We start from the raw sequence: 22,822 nt of genomic DNA on the forward strand, positions 1-22,822 counted from the left end.
TTTTTTTTTTTTTTACAAAAACATCCTTTTTTTAGTCTTTGTCAGAGATACAAAACCAGACTGAGCAGACCACTAATGTGACCTAATCCAAACTTTCCTCTACTTGTAGGCATCATTGCCCAGATTTCAACTGTATATACACAAGGAAAAAGACACCTATTTTGGAACCTCTATTTTAAAAGTGTTAGTTCATTTTGAAGACCTTAACCGTAACGTTAATGTTCTAGCGTTGTTTCACATAATTGCTCATATACCACAAGACAGCTAAGTTTTATCTCTTCAAATTTAATTGAAACCCAAAGGACAGTCTCTCTGTATCGTATAGAAATAGAGAATATTTAATGAGTAAAGCATGTGATACTTACACTCCCTTTAGACTTTCTGGATCCTACAATAGGAGGTAGTGAAGAAGCTTTCTGACTGTGGAAACAAATCGCAATTTAGAAATCTGAATGTTATTGACAAATAATACATAATGCAAGATAACTGTCATCCCAACTTATCACCCCAACCTGCAAGTCATCTGCTTAAGGGACACAGGTGTTTCACAAAAAGTACCACATACTTTCCCGATCTCACAAAGACCACCATAAAATCATTAAAATCCAGTCCCAAAGATCTTTAATGTTCAACATTAAATGATTTTCACTGATGCTCCCTATAAACTTTTAGTACCACCTTAAATTTTTTTCGTAGCATTTTTATTCAAATCCCCAAACTTTCTGGATGCATTTCAAAAAGTCACTTCCTGGGGCACCTGGGTGGCTCAGTTGTTAAGCGTTTGCCTTCGGCTCAGGTCACGATCCCAGGGTCCTGGGATCGAGCCCCGCATCAGGCTCCCTGCTCGGCAGGAAGCCTGCTTCTCCCTCTCCCACTCCCCCTTCTTGTGTTCCCCCTCTCGCTGTCTCTCTCTCTCTGTCAAATAAATAAATAAAATCTTTAAAAAAAAAAAAAAAAGTCACTTCCTAAGCTGAGTGGGGTTTTGCCAGACTGAGTCAAAAACGATAAACGTCCATTGTTTTCATAATGTCTGCAGTGTCTATGTCAGAAGCTCAGAATGGCAAAACACCGGCGTTTATATTCAGTGAGCTTCTAGACCGGTCATTCTCAATAAAAAATAAAAGTTCTCTTTGGCTGTAGAATGTTGTTCCACAGATGGTAGGAAGAGACCTATCTTGGAACCCACTGACCCCTCTGGAAAGAAGACCACACACAGATGAAGGTGTGTCTAATTTGTCAGAGAGAGGCCACCACGAGACACAGACTTCTCAGCGCCCTTGAGAACACACTGTAGCCCAGAGCAGGTGAACCCAGTGTTGCTCAGCAGAGATCGTGAAGGATCTGACGTCATGGACGGCCAAGGACAGTCGTCAAGAAGTCTGCTGGAAAATAATTCTAAAGCGCCGGAAAACCTTGTGCTCCTGCCCACTCCAAACACCGCCCCGAAAGTCCATTTCATCCCTTACTTATTTGGAAACCCTCGGCCAGCCTCTCCATCAGGCTTCACAAACTCCAAATTAATGGAGAACAAATTGGTGACCTTCTGCTATCTCTGTGCAAGTAACCCACACCCCAGCAGAAGACAGCCATGAAAAGTCAGGTTCTGAGAGCTAAGTGGCCACGGAATGTGTGGAAAAAGCAGCACAGGTGGTAAAAAAAAAAAAAAAAACCCCCCCCAGGGGGAAGGCGGGGGGGGGTCGGCGGGGGGGGGGGGGGGGGGCCAGGGTTCTGCGTGCATGCCTCCGCCAGCCCTCTGCTCAGCAGAAATAAGGCACCTTTCACAAATACATGACATTTCCTAGAGAAAAGGGGTCACAATGCACTGTGTGTAATTAAAAGTGCAATCTTCAAAATAAAAGTACAATCTTCAAAATTTTGCATATAATAATTATAGTCTCTCTTGCTGCTCTGTTTAATTGCACAAGGAGAATTATATTGTATTTATCTCATTACTATTAAAAGGAGTATAAAATATTTTTTTTTAACACTTGTAGATGTTCGTATATGCACCAACTGAAAACTATTTGGTCTAGCTAACCAGCGGAGACATTATTAAAACTTCGAATTATTAAAACTTCGAATGATGTATGCTATATAGAAGCCCTCAGCCCTGTATCTTCTTCACCAAAATAAATCTTTATATTTACTATGAATTTGTAAGTGAATGGTTAAAAGAGATGCTATATAACCTTTCATAGATTCCCCCCAAATTATATTTTTGTAAAAAAAAAAAAAATCTCCCAACTCCAATAATGGCAAAAATCAATCAATCAATCAAATCAATATATATCAAACATGTTTTCCATTCTAACTTATGAGCAAGATTATATAAGATATACCGGTGGTCAGCATAAGACACTGTTATTTCAAGTGGTAACTAAAATAAGAGATGCGAATGAGGATGAACACTCACCCATAGGACCTTCTCATGGTGGACTTGTCAAAAATTAATTCACCATAAGGCAATTTCTTAAACTTATCTCTGCCGACAGCCACGTAAAACTGCCCATTCTCCAACTCGGCCCCGCTCTCAACAAGTTTTCCTTCTAACGTGTAAAGTCTGCCAAAACATGAATGCCCACAATTAAAATTTAAACAAGCATGGAAGAGCTACTTAAAATTACAAAGTTCAATAGAAGCATTCCTCTCTTAAGTTGGCTCATTTGTTACTATGCTAATTATTGAATTCAAAATGCCTCAAAGTCATTAGATTCTACTAAATGCCAGTGTTACAATGTAGAGACAGTTACCCTCTCTTTGTGTACAAGTACTTCATCCCAATCAACCTACCAACCCAACAGAAGGATCTTCTCCTGCTGCCACAGTAAGATTTCAGACGGAAAGCCCTGACTCGCATAGAATGTGGTGCTTTATTTTATTTTTTAAGATTTTCTTTATTTATTCATGAGAGACAGAGGGTGGGTGGGGAGGGGCAGAGGGAGAAGCAGGCTCCCCTCGGAGCAGGGAGCCCAATACGGGGCTCAATCCCAGGACCCCGGGATCATGACCTGAGCCGAAGGCAGACGGCTCAACCACTGAGCCACCCAGGCGCCCAAATGTGGTGCTTTAAATGGACTCAGCTCCCGCTGAAGATCGGTTCTTCTATTTCTATCTTGTGAGCACGTTTACAATTTATTTTCTTAATGTATTTGTCAGGTTGACAGACTTACTGCATTCTGTGCAAGAGCCCTCAGCCAAAACAGTACATCCAAACACACACAGAATGGGGTCCGAAAACAAGAGGCAAAGGAGCCCCTGGAGAGGATTAATGATGCAGAACGCATAGCATTCGTGCCTCTTCCTTTTTTTTTTCTTTTTTGCCTCCCTTCATCTTCCCAGAATCAAGGGATTTCACAAGGACCTCCCTTTACTGTAAAACTGCTGCCGCAGACAACAGTGAATATGTTACTTATTAAAAGAACAGCGATAACTTTACTAGACGACTTAAAGTGTCCACAGAATTTTTTTTTTCTAAAGAACAAGAAATAGCCGACTATTAGAAAACACCATGAAAAAAGCTATGCCTATTTTTGAAGGTTATAAACCAGAGTTCGTGACTGGAATGAATTTAGAAAAAAGCATTTAGAAAAAAAAAATTCTCAGACTTCTTATCTTACCTAATAAAGGTTAGTGACATTTGCAAAGAAAAAAAAAAAAAAAAAAGACAAAGGCATTGATCTGTCTGCTTCTTCACCAATGATGTAAATGGCCATATCAAAAGAAGCCAAGAAGTACATAGAAAACCGGCCACAAAAACCCTGAAATGTGTTTGGGTTGATTTAATATAAAGATGCTCCCTCTTTATTACACTGTAATTCAATCCCTACAATTCTAATTATCAACACTTAACCCAGATTTTCTGGTTTTCCCTCCTTAACCTAGACCAGGGTTTCTGAACGATGGTTCTATTGGCATTTTGGATCTGATAATTCTTCGTTGGGGGGGCAGGGGGGGCCTCCCTGTGAACTAACTGTAGGTGCTCCTAATAGCACCTTTGGCCTCTACCCACTAGATGGTAGTAGTAGCTGCCCCATCCCCAGTGTGACTACCAAAAATGACTGGATGCTGCCAAATGTCCCCTAGGGGCAAAATCGTCCCAAGCTGAGAACCCTGGCCTGGACCCAGATATTCATTTTCCTTCAAAACAGGAAGATCGGAGTCAGTAGTTAACTTTTATGGCTTGAAATTAAAAGACAGAATCACTGGGGATCTGGAAACAGCCAAGATTTGACTGGTTTCCTCTGCAGGTAGTTAAGCATACGGAATAAATTCTAACCCACGATTTTAGGCTTCTTTTATAGGACTTTATTTGACCTGCTTTCTTCCTTTTTTTGCAAAGGGCAAGAAACATAAACGGGGAGTTGAATCGGTTTTAATGGGATGTTTCTGATATATAAATATACTGAGGCACAGGGAAGGTCCAACCATAAGACTTTTTAACATTCTGTTAAAGGAAAATGGGCATGTCCCAAGTGACCAGCAACCAAATCTCACTCATATCTGGCATTATACTGAGAATTAAGTTTCTCCAAGTATTCAAATATTGCAGTGGGGAAACATATATTTTCATTTCTGTATTTATACTTGCATATATTTTATTTCCATGTGTGAATTTGTCAGATCAACATATGTATGAACAGGTGTATCTGGGCATGCAACTGTGTGTATATATCTTTGGGTGCTTTATATTATTTATTGAGTGGGTTTACATTTATGTATATGTCAAAAGACACAACTGCATATCTAAAAAAAGAAAGAAAGAACTTTTAAGATCTGCCTTCACTCCTGACACCAAAATAAATCCAGAAGGATCAAAGGTTTAAATGAAATTAAAAGTACAAGATGAAAACACTGCAGAATATTTTTATAATCTTGGAATTAGGAAAAGCTAAGCTAGTCATAAAACTTAATGATCGTAAGAAAAGACTGAAAATTCGACTGTACCAAAATTCAACTTAACTGTACACACACACACAAAAAAAAACCATAAAGAGAATCAAAAATACAAACTGGAAAATATTTAAAACTCATAGGAGAAACGGCCAGATGCCCTAATATGTAAAGAGTGTCTATAAATCAATAAGATAAATATGCAAAGGCAATACAGATAGTTCATATATAATGAAAGATAAATTTGTGGGATTTATTTCGAGAATAGCTTAGTAGTTAAGAGCATAGGCTCTGGAGTCAGACTGGGGACCAGTGACTCTGGAGCGTCCTGGGATTTTCCCGAAAGCTTCTGAAACCCATCCACCCAGAGAAGAAGACTCGGGCGTACCTGTGGACAGCCCCACTCCTCAAAGTTACTTTTTCTGTGACCATTTGTAGCACATGATCCCACTGATTCAAGGTTTTTCTGGGGATGAGGAGGCGAGAAGCCGGACTTACGAGGTCTCCATTTGCAATCAAGCTGGAAAAAAAAAAAAAAAAAAAGCAAAACCAGCCAGCCACGCCATTTGAAACAGTTATAATTTTTAAGCTACAAAACAAATTCCAAACCACAAGGAAAGCAACCTTCCAGCCTCAAGGTAAAAGTCTTCAACTTACAAGATCGTGCAGGGCTCCTGAAGGGGTTTTCTAAAGCGAGCAGACACGTTGATTCTGCTGTGCATTACTGGCTTCACCTTTAAAAAACCAAAGAAATGCACATCACTGAGTGTGTGTGTTAGGTTTTCTTGTCTTTTTTCTAGGAGTTAAAAACTACGGGTTTTCAGGAACGGGCTGAGACCTGTTGTGCCTTTGTTAAAAACTTGTGCTTTTCCCCCCAACTACATAAACACTCCAGGCTCGCTTTCTAGCACTATCGTATGCCCTTAACAAAGCTCTCAAGAAAAATTTCCCTTAAGCCCTGGCTTTACTGCTCATGATCTGTGCCCACAATCGGGCCTATCCTGAGAATTTTAAGGCCACATTTTAAACACTTCTTTCTGTAACACAGAAACAAAGTAATCTTATAAAATCTGGAACTCTGAAGGGCTCCCCCTCCAGCCAGGCATACTCCTCTCTGGGGCTGAATCTAGCCCTCTCTCCCCACCCCACCCCACCCCTGCACGTGACCCCATATAGCCCCACCCCCCCAAGGCACGTGACCCCATCGCGTTTTCCCCACGGATTCCACTTCTCCCCTCTCCATCAGCCCACTTTCTCTAGACTTTGCTTCCAGGTTCTCCACCGCAAGAAGCACAAGGCCCCCCCAGGGCCCCCTCTGCCTGAGGCCAGGTTTGGGCTTCCAGCAGCCCTCTCCTCCCTAGTCAACTACATAGGGTTTTTTCCTGAATTGCTACCCCTCATGCTGAACTCTAAAATTCCACTGCACACACTCACTCTCAGCAGATCATTTCCTTCTGAACTTAAGGAAATTCGGGCAAACGGGCATGAAGCCCCTGGAGCTCCCTTCCCTCCACAACCCACCTCATCTCCCTCTTCACCATCTCTCTCTGTTCTGCCTGTCTCCGGTGGAACCTTAGCCCTTTTTAAAGCTAACCCCCACCTTGGTTTTGTCTCCAGCTACCTCTACTGGATCCATTAATCATCTGCTGCCAGTGTGCTTCCCTGCTGATTTTTCCCAGAGCACTTACCATCATCTGACACCTGACATATTTTATTTATCTGATTTTCAATTGCTTGCCCCTACTATGTCCCTTTGGTGTTACCCTCAATATTCCCTAGTACGGTACTGAGCACATACTTCATACTCTAGTAATTTTGTTCCAATGTCTTGCCTCTTGACCTTGATTATTTAAGACCTTCCTCGTTGGATTCTTGAATTAAAGGTGAAGGTGAACATGTCATATAAACAAATAACTTCAAAATTCTTGTTGAATGGGCTAAAATGTGCTATTTTTCTTTAGAGCATACATATCTATAAACATAACACACAGAAATTGATAAATACACGCCTTAAAAAATAATCATATAATTCTGAGTATATAAGTTTTTACTGGAATTAAATCAAACCACTTGTTTTGAATAGTAATTGTTTTCCTCATTCACCATGGCAAAAATTTTCCCCAAATGTTCATGATTAACCAGGTGAACTGAAGATTAACCTTAAATATATATTTCTTTGAGTCATTATAATTAAATTAACGAGGCTGTTTTCGGATATACTAATAATAGAATCTGAAAAAAAAATCCAATATATCTGAATCGGAAAAAAAAAGTAAGACCATTGTATAACACAATTGAAACTCTTTGGAAAAAGTACTATTTTTAATTTACAGTGCATTTTTTAATTGGCATTTCAAATAATAACTTCAATCGCACACACAAAAATAAGCCAAATCAACTGCACATAAGGGAAATTTTTCCAGAACCCTTTTCAGGGATGAGGGATTGGTCATGTGGTGCTAATGTAGAGAATTATGGCTTTAGATAATGGAAAACATAATAATCAAAATATGTCTCTAAAATTTGTAAATTTTCTTATTGGCCCATACAATTTCCCTTGCCTTTTATTTAAAAATAAATAATATTACCTTTTATTTAAAAATAAATATTTGAAATATGAGTATAATGTTAAGTATCAACAACACACCTAGTTAGGGAGGGATGGACACCCAGGGATGGGACATGAGGTACTCCCACTCAGACCCTGGGTACCAGGAATGGCTTTCATTGGTGACTGATCAACGGCTGGCCAATGTTAGTTGTGGAATCTAGGACTATGGGACCAAATCAAATGAAAAAGTATCAATTCAAAATGCAAACTTTCATTTTGGACCCAGCACACTAATAATCCTCCTGATTGGTTTGGTCAGTTGGGAACCACCACGAAATAAAGGGAGGACATGCTTACAGCTGATCTCTTGCCTGGATTCTTCACTGGGTTCAACGCTTGTCTCGGAAAACCCAGTTTATCTGGATACCCGAGAAGTAGGTAAGCCTAATTAATCAGAGAGAAGAGTCATTCCCTGAGTGGAAATTAGACAGCTGAACAGGTGGGTAGGTAGGTAGGTAGAGAGAGAACTGAATAAATATTTGGCTCACATTTTTCTTGAAACTAGTTCTAAAGCCAAAGGTGGCAAAGTGGCATAATCATGTTTACTCTGTTAGAATGAGGTGAGTCAGGACTCCACTGCTGGTCTTCGGATACAAATCACAGGTGCTTTCCAAAATACGCCCGTGTCTCTCCAATCTTCTTTAGATTGTGTTTATGTCACAGATGGCCATGATAAACACTTTTCAAAGCCCATAATGCTTCATGTGAACCTAGTAAGTCTATACGTGATTTAACTCAAGTTCACCAATTCCACATGACATTTACTAGGACAATAACCACAGCTGGGTCAAATTCAAGTTAAAACCTACATGACTCAAAAAACATGAATCTGTTTGTTATAAAAATGAGCTCAGTGAAAGCAAAGTTGTTGCTTTGAAAATACATCTTTGAAATAATAATGCCAAAGCCTACAAATGGAGTAACTGACTACAGGTCTACGATTCTGAGCTCTAGGACTGACCGCCAACACTTTCGACGAGAACCAATTCAATGACTTACACCTCATTTTCTTAATCTGCAAAAATAGGGATAATCCTGCTAAACTAGCCCAAAGGGAGGCTCCATGAACTAATTAACCAAGAGGCAATGCCACTCCCTGGGGCTGTTAGGCTGAATGCTTCAGAGAATCCACCCGCCTCAAATCTCAGCACTCATCACCTCTGAAACCTCTAGAAATCTAGGCCAGGAAAATCAAACTCAGTCTCAGGACCTGAGAAAATGATGCTGTTAAATGAGCACCATCCCAAAAATCTAGTGACCGCTGACCTCTTGTAAACACTCATTATACAATTTTAAAAGTCAGTATTAAATCACTTTTTTAAAAAAATACATCAAGTTTTTGTGACTGCCCATAATAAAGATAAATCCAGGCATTTGGGGGGAAAAAATGTAATGAAGTTATTTATCTGCCAAATACATGCCAACCCACACAAAGAGAGTTCAACTCTATTTTCCTTATTGTATGGATTTAAGAAACAGTAGGTTCTCCAAATGGTAATCTTTGGGGAAACTTTGTTGTTACTACTTTTCAAAGACAGCACATAGCATCAAAGAGGAAAACAAAGTCCTTTACAAAATGTTTCATCAGTTTTCACCACTTTCTGATAAATGAGAAGGAGCCAAACACGTAGAGAAGACACCAGAGTTGAAAATAACTTGCCTAGGAGTCAATACAGCAGACACGTCCAAACTAGGAATTGTTCCAAAGTTTTTAAAGTAATTATCCTTTTTTTTCAATATTATCATTTTTTTAAAGATTTATTTATTTGTTTTAGACAGAAAGAGAGCAAGCAAGCATGGGGAGGGGCAGAGGGAGAGAGAGAGAATCCTGAAACAGATGCCCTGCCTCGGCACTGAGCTCAAAGTGGGGCTCGATCTCAGGACCCTGAGATCATAACCTGAGCTGAAATCAAGAGTCAAGAGTTGGACGCTTAACCGACTGAGCCATCCAGGTGCCTGTACTAATTTTTAAACAGAAGAAAGACTGGCCAAGATGCGTGATGGATGGTGATAATGCAATGTCCTGTGGTGATGTTTTATATGATAATTAACAATTGGAAAATGCCTCTGTCAGAGCGTATTTCATGCTAAGCGTCAAGGAATGAAACCATTTATCATGGAGATACTCCAGGTGCATGGACTGAAAGAGAAATGTGACAAGGGAAGGCTGTGTAACAAGAGGTGGGGACAATAACCAAACTGCTCAAAAGAATAGCTGACTCACCCTCTCCTTGGATTTCTATCAATGATATTACATTGCATCTCAATTAGTATGAGTTGACACATTCTAACCTACAGAGTAACAGAGACCTTCTGAGACACAGAAATTACACCATTTTCCTACCACTATTTTTCCCTTTTTCATATCTGAGGAAATACATTCTAATAACTGGTATGTAATTTGACAAATAAAATGCATCTGCTCTGCCTGTATGAGATTGTTTTTTCATTTTAAAGGGTTTTTTTTTCCATATTCAAGTAAACTAAAGAACAGTTCCACTTCGAGTTAGGAGGTAGAAGGTTGGAGGGGACTATTGTTCCCAACATGACAACAAAAACTGAAAGATAAGCTAAATAGCATGATTTTTTTTATGTTAACTTCCCATGTCATGTGTGCGTGCAACAGTGCACAAGGGTTCCTATTTCCCCACATCCTCACCAACACTTGTTATTTCTTGTCTTTTTGGTAATGGCCTTTCTAATAGGTTTGAACCTGTGAACTGATATCTCATTGTGATTTTGATTCGCATTTCCCTGATGATTAATGATGTCTTTTAAGTATCTTTTAATGTACCTACTGGCCATCTGTAGGTCTTCCTTGGAAAAACATCTACTCAGATCTTCTGCCCATTTTTTAATTGGATTGTCGGCGGGGGTTGTCATTGAGTTGTATGAGTTCTTAATATGTTTTGATATTAGCCCCTTAGCAGGTCTATGATTTGCAAATATTTTCTACCATTCAGTGTCAGATTCACAATATCATAACCAAGACCCATGTCAAGGAGTTTATTGCCTATGTTTTCTTCTAGGAGTTTTATGGTTTTAGGTCTTAAACATTCAAATCTTTAATCCATTTTGAGTTAATTTTTGTATATGGTGAGAGGTAATGGTCAAGTTTCATTCTTTTGCATATGGCTGTCTGTCTGGTTTTCCCAAAACTATTGAACAGACTATCTTTCCCCACTGTATATGCTTTCCTTCTGGTCATAAATTAATTCACCATATATGTATGGGTTTATTTCTGGGCTCTCTATTCTGTTCTGTTGATCTATATGTCTGTTTCTATGCTAATACCATACTGTTTAAATTACTGTAGCCCTGCAGTATAGTTTGTAATTGGGGAGCATGGTGCCTCCAGCTTTGTTCTTCTTTCCCAAGATTGCTTTAGCTATTTGAGGATTTTTGTGGTTCCATACAAATTTTAGGATGATTTTTTTCTATTTCTTTGAAAAAACGTCATTGGAATTTTGATGGGGATTGCACTGAGTCTGTAGATTGCTCTGGGTAGTAAGGACATTTTAACAATATTTATTGTTCCGATCCATGAGCATGGTAAATCTTTCCACTCATTTATGTCTTCTTCAATTTCTTTAATTAATGTCTTGTAGTTTTCAATACACAGTCTTTCACCTCCTTGGTTATTTATTCCTAGGTATCTTACTCTCTTCAATTCAATTGTAAATAGTACTGTTTTCTTTCTTTTCTTTCTCTCTTTCTCTTTCTTTCTTTTCTTTCTTTCTTTCTTTTTTTCTTTTTTGACAGAGAGCGTGCACATGTATGCACATGCAGCAGGGAGGGGCAGAGGGAGGGGAGAACCTTAAGCAGGCTCCACCTCAACATGGAGCCCACCATAGGGCTCAATTTCACCGCCCTGGGATCACAACCTAAACCAAAATCAAAACTCAGACTCAACCAACTGAGCCACCCAGGCACCCCTCTTTATTTTTCTTTTTGACAGTTTGTTATCAGTGTGTAGAAACGCAACTTTTTTTGTATTAAGTACATATCCTGCAACTTTATTGAATTCACTTACCAGTTCTAACAGGGTTTTTTTGGTGGAATCTTTAGGGTTTTCTATATATAATATCATGTCATCTGCAAGTAATGACAGTTCTATTTATTTCTTTCCAATTTTGATGCCTTTTATTATTTTTTTTCCTTGCCTAATTGCCCAGGCTAGGACTTCCAATAGGATATTTAATAAAAATAATGAGAGTGGGCATCCTTGTCTTGTTCCTGACCTTAAAGGAAGTTTTTAGTTTTTCACCATTGAGTATTTTAGCTATGGGCTCATCATATATGGCCTTTATTCTATTCCCCCATTCCTACTTTGTTGAGAGTTTTTATCATAAATGGATATTGAATTGTGACAAATGCTTTTTCTGCACCTATTGAGATGACCATATGATTTTCATCCTCCATTTGATTTCATTTATCCACATTTTGTTAATGTGGTGTTGTACCACATTGACTACTTTAAGGATGTTGAACCATCCTTTCATCCCTGGAATACATCCCACTTGATTGTGGTAGATGAACCTTTCAATGTATTGTTGGCTTTGGTTGGCTGATATTTTGTTGAGGATTTTTATATCTGTGTTCATCAAGGACACAGGCCTGTGATTTGTTTGCAACATTCCTTGCCTGGTTTTGGTATCAGGCCCAAGGTATCAGGGTAATGCTGGCCTTATAAAATGAGTTTGGAAGGCTTCCCTCCCCTTCTGTTTTTTGGAAGACTTTGAGAAGGATTCATATTAATTCTTCTTTGAATGTTTAGTAAAAATTCACTAGTGAAGCCATCTGGTCCTGGACTTTCGTTTCTTGGTAGGTTTTTGATCACTGATTCAATCTCCTTACTAGTAATCCATGTTTGGATTTCATCATGATTCAGTCTTGATAGGTTGTATGTTTCCAGGAATTTATCCATTTCTTTTAGGTTGTCCAGTTTGGGGCATACGATTTTTCAGAGTAGTCTCTTCTGATCCTTTGTAATTTCTGTGGTATCAGTTGTGACATCTCATCTTTCATTTCTGATTTTATTTATTTAAGTCCTCTCTCTCTTTCTTTCTTGGTGAGTCTAGCTAAAGGCTTGTCAATTTTATTTATCTTTTCAAGGAACCAGCCCTTAGTTCCACTCATCTTCTTTAGTCTTTTTAATCTATTTCATTTATTTCTTCTCTAAACTCTGTTATCTCTTTCCTTCTACAGATGTGGGGCTTCATTTGTTCTTTTTTTCCTAGTTCCTGAATGTGTAATGTTAGGTTGTTTATTTGAGACTTTTGTTTCTTGAGGTAGGCATTTATCACTATGAATTTCCCTCTTAGAACTGCTTTTGCTGCATCCCATAAATTTTGCTATGTTATATTTACATTTTTGTTTGTCTCAGGTATTTTTTTTTTCCCTTTTGATCTCTTCTTTGCTTCACTGTTCAGTAGCATTTGTTTAATCTCCACATACTTGTGAATTTTTCACTTTTCTTCATGTAATTAATTTCTAGTTTCATACCACTGTGGTCAAAAGGACGCTTTACATGATTCCAGTCCTCTTAAGTTTATTGAGACTTTTGTGGCCTAACATAGAATTATGATCTATCCTGGAAAATGTTGAACTCTTTATCAGGTAAATTACTTATCTCTACTTTGTTAAGGTCTTTTTTCTGAGGTTTTATCCTGTTCTTTCATTTGGAATGGATTCCTGCGTTTCTTCATTTTGCTTGACTCTCTGTGTTGGTTTCCATACAGTATATGAAACAACCAACTCTCCCAGTCCTGAGGACGTGGCCTTGTGTAGCAGGTAAGCCCTGTTCAACCCTGCCCCAGCCCTTTGTCATCTCCCAACCTTTGAGCTTGCCCAAGCAGCTTATTATATTTTTAAGAGCTCCCAGTAGCTGAAGATGTGCCAAGACCAGTCAGTGTCCCTAAGGGGAAGCTCGCAGCACCTAGATTCAGGCTCTTTAGAATCCAGATCCTCAGGCAGCAGCTGTTAAAAGCATGTAAATATATACAGTCCTGTACACAGCCTTGGGGGCTGCAAACATAAGCCCCACGAGCCTGGAGATCTGGCAGGTCTCACGGGCAGCAGTCACAAAAAATTAGGGTTCTAGACATAAAAACCAGGGTACTAGCTCTAAGTAAAGCTCCCATCTAGGAGACACTGGTGCTCTGCAGTATGGCAGAGGGAGAACATAAAGATAGCACCCATGTTCCACCGTCTCTGGAGAAGATCCAAGTTAGTCCCTCAGCATGTATACACTCCTCGGGAAGGAGTTCCAGGTATTGAGTTTTCTCCCATTTGTGGGTTTGCCCTGCCAGGGATGGGGCTTATGGTAAGTTTGTGTCCCAGCCTTTAGAGTTTGTTAAGAAATTTGTTCCACATGTAGCTGTAGACTCAGTGTGTCCATGGGAGGAGATGAGTTCAGGATCTTCCTATGTCATCATCTTAAACTGGAACCCATTATTTTTTTAAATGCATCAAAGAACTTAGGATGCAAAGAAGCCTAAATGATTTGGGGCACCTGGGTGGTTCAGTCAGTTAAGCATCTGCCTTTGGCTCAGGTCATGATCCCGGGGTCCTGGGATCGAGCCCCACATCGGGCTCCCTGCTCAGCGGGAAGCCTGCTTCTCCCTCTCCCTCTGCCCTTCCCCCCCTTGCTTGTGCTCTCTACCCCTCTCTCTCTTTCTCAAATAAATAAAAATCTTTTTTAAAAAAAGAAGTCTAAATGAACTAAATTCCAGAGAGGGATGAGCCCTTTCTAAGTGAGAAGAAACCTATAGCTGCTTTCACCCTCGGGGGCACAGCCAGCCAGCCAGTGTGAGGGCGGACATGACAGAGGAGACCCAGATGTAGGGCAAGTCTATTTCACCCACTCATTCTTCCCCACAGGACCTTCTTTAAGTGCACAGAAGTGTAACAAAAGCTAAGAGCCAGGTAAAAGAGCAGAGAAAGCGCTCCCATGGTGTGGAAAGCTGGAGGTGGGGCTGGAGCTCACAGAGAGAGCTCCAGTGATGTCTAGCTCTGGGCAATTTTCAACCTGCTGCTTTTGCACTGTGTCCTAGGGCGAGCACGTCTGTGCACAAGCCCTTTGAGAGCAGAGTCTCAGTTTCCTACAGCCGTTTGGGTCTCTTGGACATAAGCCCTGTCAGTTTTCAAAGCCAGACATATGGAGGGCTTGTCTTGCCAGAGCATGGTCCCAAGCACTGGGGGTGCCTGACATGGGGCTCAAACCCCTTGCTCCTCAGGGATGTGCTGCATTTTTGCAAGATCCCTACATCTTGTGGGTAGCTGCGCTGGGAGTGGGGTTTTGGTCAAGACTTGTCTCTGCCTCTCCTAGAATTCTCAATGTGGTCTTTTCATCCTTTGTTTTGGAGTAGATACTCAGGTAATTCTCAGGTCTCTTTCAGAGAGAATTGTTCTATAGGTAGCTGTAGATTTGGTGTGTCTGTGGGAGGTGGTCAGTTCAAGGTCTTCCTAAGGCTGCCATCTTGAATCTTCTCCAGATTTTTGTGATCAATGCAAAATCACAAGAGATACATAATGCCCATGTGCTCTATTCATTTTCGTAACAAATTTCTATTAAAGGGGTTTTTTAAAACAAATACACATTTTAACCTTGGGTATTTCTTACAAAACATATCCTATACAATATCTGACATACTAAAATATCTTTTTCTAGTACTGGGCTCTTTGGGACTTAGGGAAACTAAGGTCCAGAAATACTGTTAATCTGGAATAGATATTTGAGGTATATGATCCTCTATGATAGTGAAGAAAAGCAAACATGGAATGTGTAGCTGGAAATTCCATCCCAGTTCAGCAATATGTTGTCTAACTCCATCCTTCTGTGACCACGGTCAGTTTCCTACGCTAACAAATATTCCTGCCCATGCCTAAATGTTAGTTCTTACCCCAGGATTCCATCCCAGCCTTCTTCTCTCTATAACTCAAACACTCTCCCTGGTCACATTTATACAACTTGATGTTATTTATTATCAACATCACTTTGTTGATGATGATCCAATCTCTATATTTAATCCAGATCTTTCTCCTGATACCAAACCAGTTTTTTTTTTTTTTTTTTAGTGTATACCATGCCTAGAACTGCATCAAACACTTTCCATATGTTGCCTTAACTTTTTACATCATCTTCATAAGATAGTTATTTTCAAATTAAGTTTACAATTGTAAAACACATCAGAATTTATAAAATGTTTTCATTGGGGCATCTGGGTAGCTCATTCGGTTAGGCGTCTGACTCTTGATTTCAACTCAGGTCATGACCTCAGGGTCCTGGGACTGAGTCCCACATCAGGCTCTGCGCTCAGTGGGGAGTCTGCTTGAGGATTCTTTCTTTCCCCTTCTCCCTCTGCCCCTCCCCCCACTCATGCACACTCTCTCTCTCTCACAAATAAATAAAACTTTAAAAAAGATAAAAAGCTTTCATTTACAGTGACATTTGTTCCTCAGAATAACATTATGAGGTTAGTATTATTCTAATTGTATAAATGGGAAAAGAAGAGCCTTTCCACCTGTCAAGGTCACATGGTAAGCAAAGCAGCAGACCCAAGAATCCACTTCTTCTGATTCCCAGCCCAAGCAGGATTCAGTCCTACTGCTAATGATGCCTACGACAGAAATGGGCCACTAGCAGGAATAGCAGACTCATATTCACACCTATTTAAATAAGATCTTTCTTGAATTATCTGTAACTGAATATATGCAAATATTTATATATACATAAATATATATATATATAGGGATACCTAGAATGCCCTTATTCAGTGGTCCCCATATTTTCTCAAGACCACTCAAGTTTCTCACTCTTTGGCTTCTACCTATCAAATAGCCTTTATATGATTATATCGGTATAATTTATGGAACCTCAATGTGAATGAACATTGAAATCCTTTAACCCCCAGAACTTCTAGAAATTCGAGGAAGGCATGGTGGCAAAATCAGCCCAGCCACTGAGATACTTTGGAGAGAATATATTCATTGTTATATAATAATAAAAAATTCCAACTACTCTAACTTCAGTGAGGACCTAGTTATAGAAGATGTCTCTAATTATAAAGAACAGGCTGTTTAGAACATTCCCAGAAGGGTCCAATTAGTTTCCACGAGCTGATGAAACCACTCATCGCTACCTGGGTCCCCTGTAGGTCCCCATGTTGTTGTACCCAGTCCAGGGGCTGATTCCCAGAGGAAGGAGTTAGATTCATCTGTCAAGTGTGGATTAGTATCTCTTACTCGGGGGTTATTTTTCTGCCAATACAAGATACCTTGGCATCAGTTGGTAGAATTTTCTTTTGAACTATTCTCTAAATGAATGCCTCTCTTCCTTGAAGCAGGAAAACAATTCAAAACAAAGTCACAAATAAATGACATGGCCATTCAAAACCATGACGAGGTGAAAGACTTCCTTTTAGCTTAAAAGTGACCCAAGAGTGACATGTTATTATGAATTTGTCCAAACCCACAGGATGTACACCAAGAGTGAGCCCTAATGTAAATATGGACTCTGGGCATTATGATGTGTCTATGTACCAGTCTAGCAGGTGACGTTGATAATGGGGAAGGTGTGCACGTGTGTGGACATGGGACATCTCTGTATCTTCCCCTCAATTTTGCTGTGAACATGAAAATGCTCTAAAAAAAATAACAGCTAATAAAAAAAAAAACCTTAAAAAGTGAACCAAAAGATGTCAATTATAAGTAACACATTCCTTGGAAAACTCTTCAGTATAACTATATTTTTAAATAAAGTGTCCAGATTGCTAAATCTTCTTGCCTTAAAAAGCAGAATGCCATCAATTGTTACCAAATTTTGAACCATCAAGTCAGTTTCCCAGCATACCACAAATTTTTAAACCATTGGCACTCTCATTTATTTTCTCTTTATTGCATTTAGTAGAATATTTTTAAAAATCAGATAATGCTGGGTGGCTCAGTCGGTTATGCATCTGCCTTCAGCTCAGGTCATGATCCCAGGGTCCTGGGATCAAGCCCCCTTATCAGGCTCCCAGCTCAGCGGGAAGCCTGCTTCTCCCTCAGCCTGCTGCTCCCCCTGCTCATGCTCTCTCTCTCTCTATCTCTCTGACAAATAAATAAAATCTTAAAAAATCAGATAATCGTAAACATTCTGAATATATAATGCTAAACCTCACATTTATTATCTTTATTCTAAAAATATCATTGGCAACAGGCACTTTACCTTATAGGAAAGCTGAACATGACTTGAGTCATTTCTAAGGCACTTATAAGTAAAGTCTGCATGAGTTTCCCTAATGCTGTGCTGAAGAGGGTAGTATGACCCCGACGAAGTTAAAAAATAACTGATTAACCAATTAACCCAAGAGAACTCACGAGAAATTACAGGAAATACCACCAACCAAGCATTAAAAAAAAACTAATTTTTTAATTGTCTTTTCTTTGGAATTCCTTCTTCACTCATTATATATATCATGCTTTACTATTTCGCCACTGTCGTTTTTGTTTGTTTTGTTTTCCCAAATGGGATTTTGGTTACCAAGCCACTGTAGGCAATGGAATGTAAAATTTCCACTAGGAATGTGGAGCAGCGAGGACGTGTGTCCATAACAATGCAAGATGAAAGTTAGCAATGCTGAGTATGCAGCAAGGTCCGGTGGGCGGGGCGGGGAACAGCTTCACCTGCATTTAAATAAGTCACTGAGCCCCAGGACTCCCACTGAGGAATGTGCCAAGTGTACATGATCTACATTCAGTCATTCATAAGCACTAAGGATGCTGTTAACCCAGCAGCAGAGACCAGGGGAAGGGCCACTGGCGTTCTGAAGACTATGAGGTTTTCACCCACACATGCTGGTTGTGCTCCGCTCTGACAAGGGAGTACTGAGGAGGGCAGATGGGGGGTCTCCACCCTCAGGGAACTACCTGCGGGGTGGGATGTGGGCGTGAGCAAGGCTGCACAACATTACTGAGGAGCACTAGGCTGGGAGGCAGCCTCAAGCCCTTAGGAGTTCCACTCCTCCCTGCGTCACTGCGGCCAGTCCCCTCACCAACCTGGGCAGCCACATCCACTCAGCAGTAGGATGAGGAGACCGCATTCTGGTCATCTCCTGGTTCCCTTCAAATTCCCCAAATATTAAAGTATGATCAAAATGCAGCCTGTCTCGAACGAAAAGTAAAGCTTTTGAAATTAAACAATTAAAAATATCATTTGCTAACCCCGTGTGTTGAAGAATTGCTAAGGCAATTGAGATCTCTATGGTTCGGAACAAAACATCATTATGTACCTCAAGGGGGATCCAATAGGGGTGTGGTCTCCTAACACTTAGAAAACCCCAGTTGACTGCCTACAAGAGGCCGTCCGCAACCATACACCTCACAGAACAAGTAGGATAGTAATGAAATTTGAATTAAAAATTGAATTAATTTGAAATTTGACTCTAACATTGAGAGTCAATGTTAGAACAGTAGTTGCTGACTCACACTGTTCAAAAAAAAACACCCTCCACACATCTTATAGTTTGTTTTCTTTCCACATAGAGGGTTCACTCATTCAATGACATCTGTCAGTTGTCACAGTTACCAACTGTGTACCGGGCACTGGGGTCGGGGGTGAGTGCTCACTGGTAAATGAGTCAAGATCCCCGCCCTCAAGACGCCCATAGAATATAGTTCAGGGGTCAGTGACAAACAAAATAAAACAAACAAAAAATGCATAATCACGGACGATGAAAAGAGCTCGGAGGAAGATGAGGCAGTGGTGAGATAAGACAGGTGGGGAGCGGCCGGAGCGTGCGGGTGACAGCAGGAAAGGACAAGTCGGCAGGCACCGTGCACGGCCCCACCAGCCAAGGAAGGGAGGCTCGATGTCAGCCTAGGGGCCGTCCCGCCGGCACATTTCCACAGGGCTCACTCCGGCTGCTGCGTGGGGAGGAACTGCAGAAAGCAAGACTGGAGGCGAGGAGACCAAACGGGGGTCTGGTGAGTTACCCAAGTGAGAGACGGTGGTGGCTCTTCCGAGGGGCTGACTACGGGGAAAGAAAAAGTAGGTAGAGGCAAGACATATTGGAGGTAGAAATTAGAACCTACTGGAAGAAGCACGGGGACAGCGAGGGAAAGAGGGCTTGAGCAGGTGGGTATGCAGTGGTGCTGCACATGGGACAGAGAAGGAAGATCTACCCCCGCTGCAGAACCAAGGGTTTCGTTTTGGACGTTTCACTGGAGATGCCCGTGAGACCTCCAAGCAGTGGTGTCACCACGTAGGCGAGCTGGAGCTCATGGAAGAAGCCAGGGCTCGAGAGACAAACGGGGGGCTGAGCGAGCGGGAAGCAAAGACAGGGGCTCAGGACCCAGCCTTGGGGTGGGACTACAGAGGAGAAATCATTCCACAGGAGACGGGACCGAAGCGGACAGACAAGAAACGGGTAAACTGAGAGAGTGCAATGTTCCAGAAGCTAAGGGAGAGGGCCAACTGTTGGGAGCCAGAATAAGAGAGGACAGGAAAATGCCCGCTGAACCCGTCACGAAGACACCACGGGAGAGCTTGACAAGAGCATCATGAGAGGGATTCAAGACACGGAACCCTGCTGAAGTGAGTTCAGGGCTTGCAAAGGGGGGTAAAGAAGTGGAGAGGGATCTTTCTGCTTGGCATTGTTAGTGTCTGTAGGAAACACAGAATAAATTTAGGAAAAGCTCCTTCCTCTCTATACTTATATCTGCTAAAGCCAGGACGTGTAGGAGGCATTTAGGACGGGAGGAAAGAGAATTTCCAGCTTCCCTTGAAACACAGAAGCAGCTCAACTCAAGAAGCTAAGCAAGGGAGACCTTTAGGGTCACACAATTATATGTGTCACATATAAGGGGTCACACATAAGGAGGGTGCTGAACCCAACCACGAGAGGACACCATGGGACCCTTGTTGACCAGAAGGAGCACAGAGGAGGTCGGTTGGGCGAAGGAGAGGGAAGAAGGAGCCCAAGGAAAGCAAACCACATCTGCACCAGGGCATGAGGCTGGATTATCCAAATATAACTGGTGAAAACTGGAAAATTTATATGAAATTACTGTCCTACTTTTCTCTTTCCCAAAAGGTTGCTTGAAGCATTTCAACCAACAGGAGAAACACATGCCAAAATACTACCAAATTCAGAGTGCTTTAAGAAAATCGAAACTCCTACATGTTTCTGAGACTAATTAAATACCATTCTCCCAATAAGAGGAGATTTGGGGCAAAATTACATTACTGATAACATTAAATTAAGATAACAGTTTTTCAAAATTCTATGGAATTTCATATCCAGAGGCATAAATGTGCTGTATATGCCCTCTGACCCCTCTCACATTTATAGAATAGAATATATAAATATTCTAGTTACAGAATAATTCAGAAGTAGAAAAAAGCTATATCCTGTTATATACTGTTAACTAGAACACTACAGAGCAAAAACAATAGCGATTATCCAAATGTAACTGTAACTTACAGCATCAACTCAATAAAACAGTATACATCGCTATCAAAAATGATGACAAACACTACGTAAAGGTGAAAAATATAAGAGAAACAAGGGAAACACGATCAAAAATATAAAGTAGGTATAAAATATATGTAAGATATGTATAAAATTTGTATAAAATGTATTCTGTGATTACAACTCTATGCACAGAAAGATAAATAAAAGCCAGACAGACATATATATGGAGAAAAAGTGGAAGAGAATTTACAAAAATGAAATCCAATTGTTTCAATGATGGCCTTAGGGAAAATACAATTTTCACTTTAAATATTGTTTTAACTTATTCTAAGCTAATATTTTGATAATTTTATTTATTTTTGTTTTTTTAAAGATTTTATTTATTTAGAGAGAGATCAAGCTCGTGAGCAGGGGGAGGGGCAGAGGGAGAGGGAGAAGCAGACTCCCTGCTGAGCAGAGCCCAGTGTGGGGCTCGATCCCAGGACCCTGAGATCATGACCTGAGCCGGAATCAAGAGCTGGACGCTGAACCACCTGAACCACCCGGGAGCCCCTATTTTGATAATTTTTAAGCAGCAATTTTAAAAATTAATTTTAGCAGCAAGGCACTTGTGCATTAATAAACAAATAGACCAGTGGCATAGACGAGAAAGACAAAAGTAAGTACACTGGCAATTGAGTATATGGTCAAACAGGCATCTCAAATCACTGGGGCAGAGACAGGCTTTCAGTAAATGATCCTGAGACAACTGGGTGGCCCAGGTAACTTTGGAAAAAGATAAAATTACATCTCTATCTCCCACCATAGACAAGATACCACCTTAGTCAAGGGGTCAAAACTAATTATCAATAATGAGAAGGGGTATCAAACATCATCTACTCTAAAGACAAAGACAAAACAAGAGGATTAGTTCTCCCTGGTGAAAATAAAAGTTTTCTCTCCCCATCTTTTTCTCAGAGGATTTACTTTAGAAACCTTGCAATTGCAGGTACTTTCTCCTGTCTCTGAAATGCATGCAACATCTCTCTGAAGATTAGATACCCTTTTGTCAACGTTAGGTCCCAAGAATGTCTTCTTCAAGGACCAAGGATGTAGATAAACATCAAGCAAGCTCGCACCACTATCTCCCAGTTTCAGTGGGTGGACAGGAGCCTAAGTTCGATGGGCACTTCACTCCAAGTTGCAAAACTATGTGCTGTTATAAAGATAGGAGTAGTCTGGTTTTCTTCTGAATAAAGCCAATTAGCTAACACAGACTGGTCACCTCAATTACCAGGTGAATTCAAGATAAATTATGTGTGTTCTCAAGTCCTCTACTTGAGCAGTTTTTTTTTTTTTTTTGGTTTTTTGTTTTGTTTTGTTTTGTTTTTTGTTTTTTATCTTCAAAATCTGTATGGTCAAGGGCATCTGCTTGGTTATATGAAAGAGTAAGATTTCCTTCGGTCTTTGCAATCTCTGCCCCGTGATGCACATCATACTCTGGTTTAATGATTAGTCAATAATAATAGTGCTTTCTTTCTCTACTACCTTTGTGGAGAGGATTTCTGGATTGAAAGAGGAGATTTTGTGTTTAATCTATTTCCCCAACAGTACCCTCTGACATGATGTACTGGGTGGTGCACAACCTCAACCTGATCACAAGAAAAACATCAGGAAAACCCAAATGGAAGGATGTTTTACAAAGTAACTGGCCCTCCAAGTTGTCATGGTCATGAAAAACTGAGAAACAGTAGCAGGTTAGTAGAAACCAAGAGGACATGACAACTGAATGCAGGGTGGGATCCTGAATTGGATCTTGGACCAGGAAAAAAAAAAATCAGTGTCAAAACTGACAAAATTTAGATAATATTTGTAAAAAGGGGAT

General features: G+C 40.4%; 1 protein-coding gene across 1 annotated transcript in view; it reads right to left on the reverse strand.

The window, feature by feature from the left end:
* Positions 1 to 22,822, reverse strand: part of DCDC2 (doublecortin domain containing 2) — a 152,204-nt gene that overhangs the window by 98,960 nt on the left and 30,422 nt on the right. Inside the window, exons 3-6 of the mRNA XM_032424886.1 lie at positions 5,548 to 5,624; positions 5,279 to 5,410; positions 2,414 to 2,560; positions 366 to 420 (exon numbers count right to left, since the gene is read on the reverse strand). Of these exons, the coding sequence (XP_032280777.1) occupies positions 366 to 420; positions 2,414 to 2,560; positions 5,279 to 5,410; positions 5,548 to 5,624 (411 nt within the window). The remainder of the gene's footprint in view (positions 1 to 365; positions 421 to 2,413; positions 2,561 to 5,278; positions 5,411 to 5,547; positions 5,625 to 22,822) is intronic.

This window comes from Phoca vitulina, unplaced genomic scaffold (assembly GCF_004348235.1).
Source record: "Phoca vitulina isolate PV1807 unplaced genomic scaffold, GSC_HSeal_1.0 scaffold31, whole genome shotgun sequence".
NCBI classification, from domain to species: domain Eukaryota; kingdom Metazoa; phylum Chordata; class Mammalia; order Carnivora; family Phocidae; genus Phoca; species Phoca vitulina.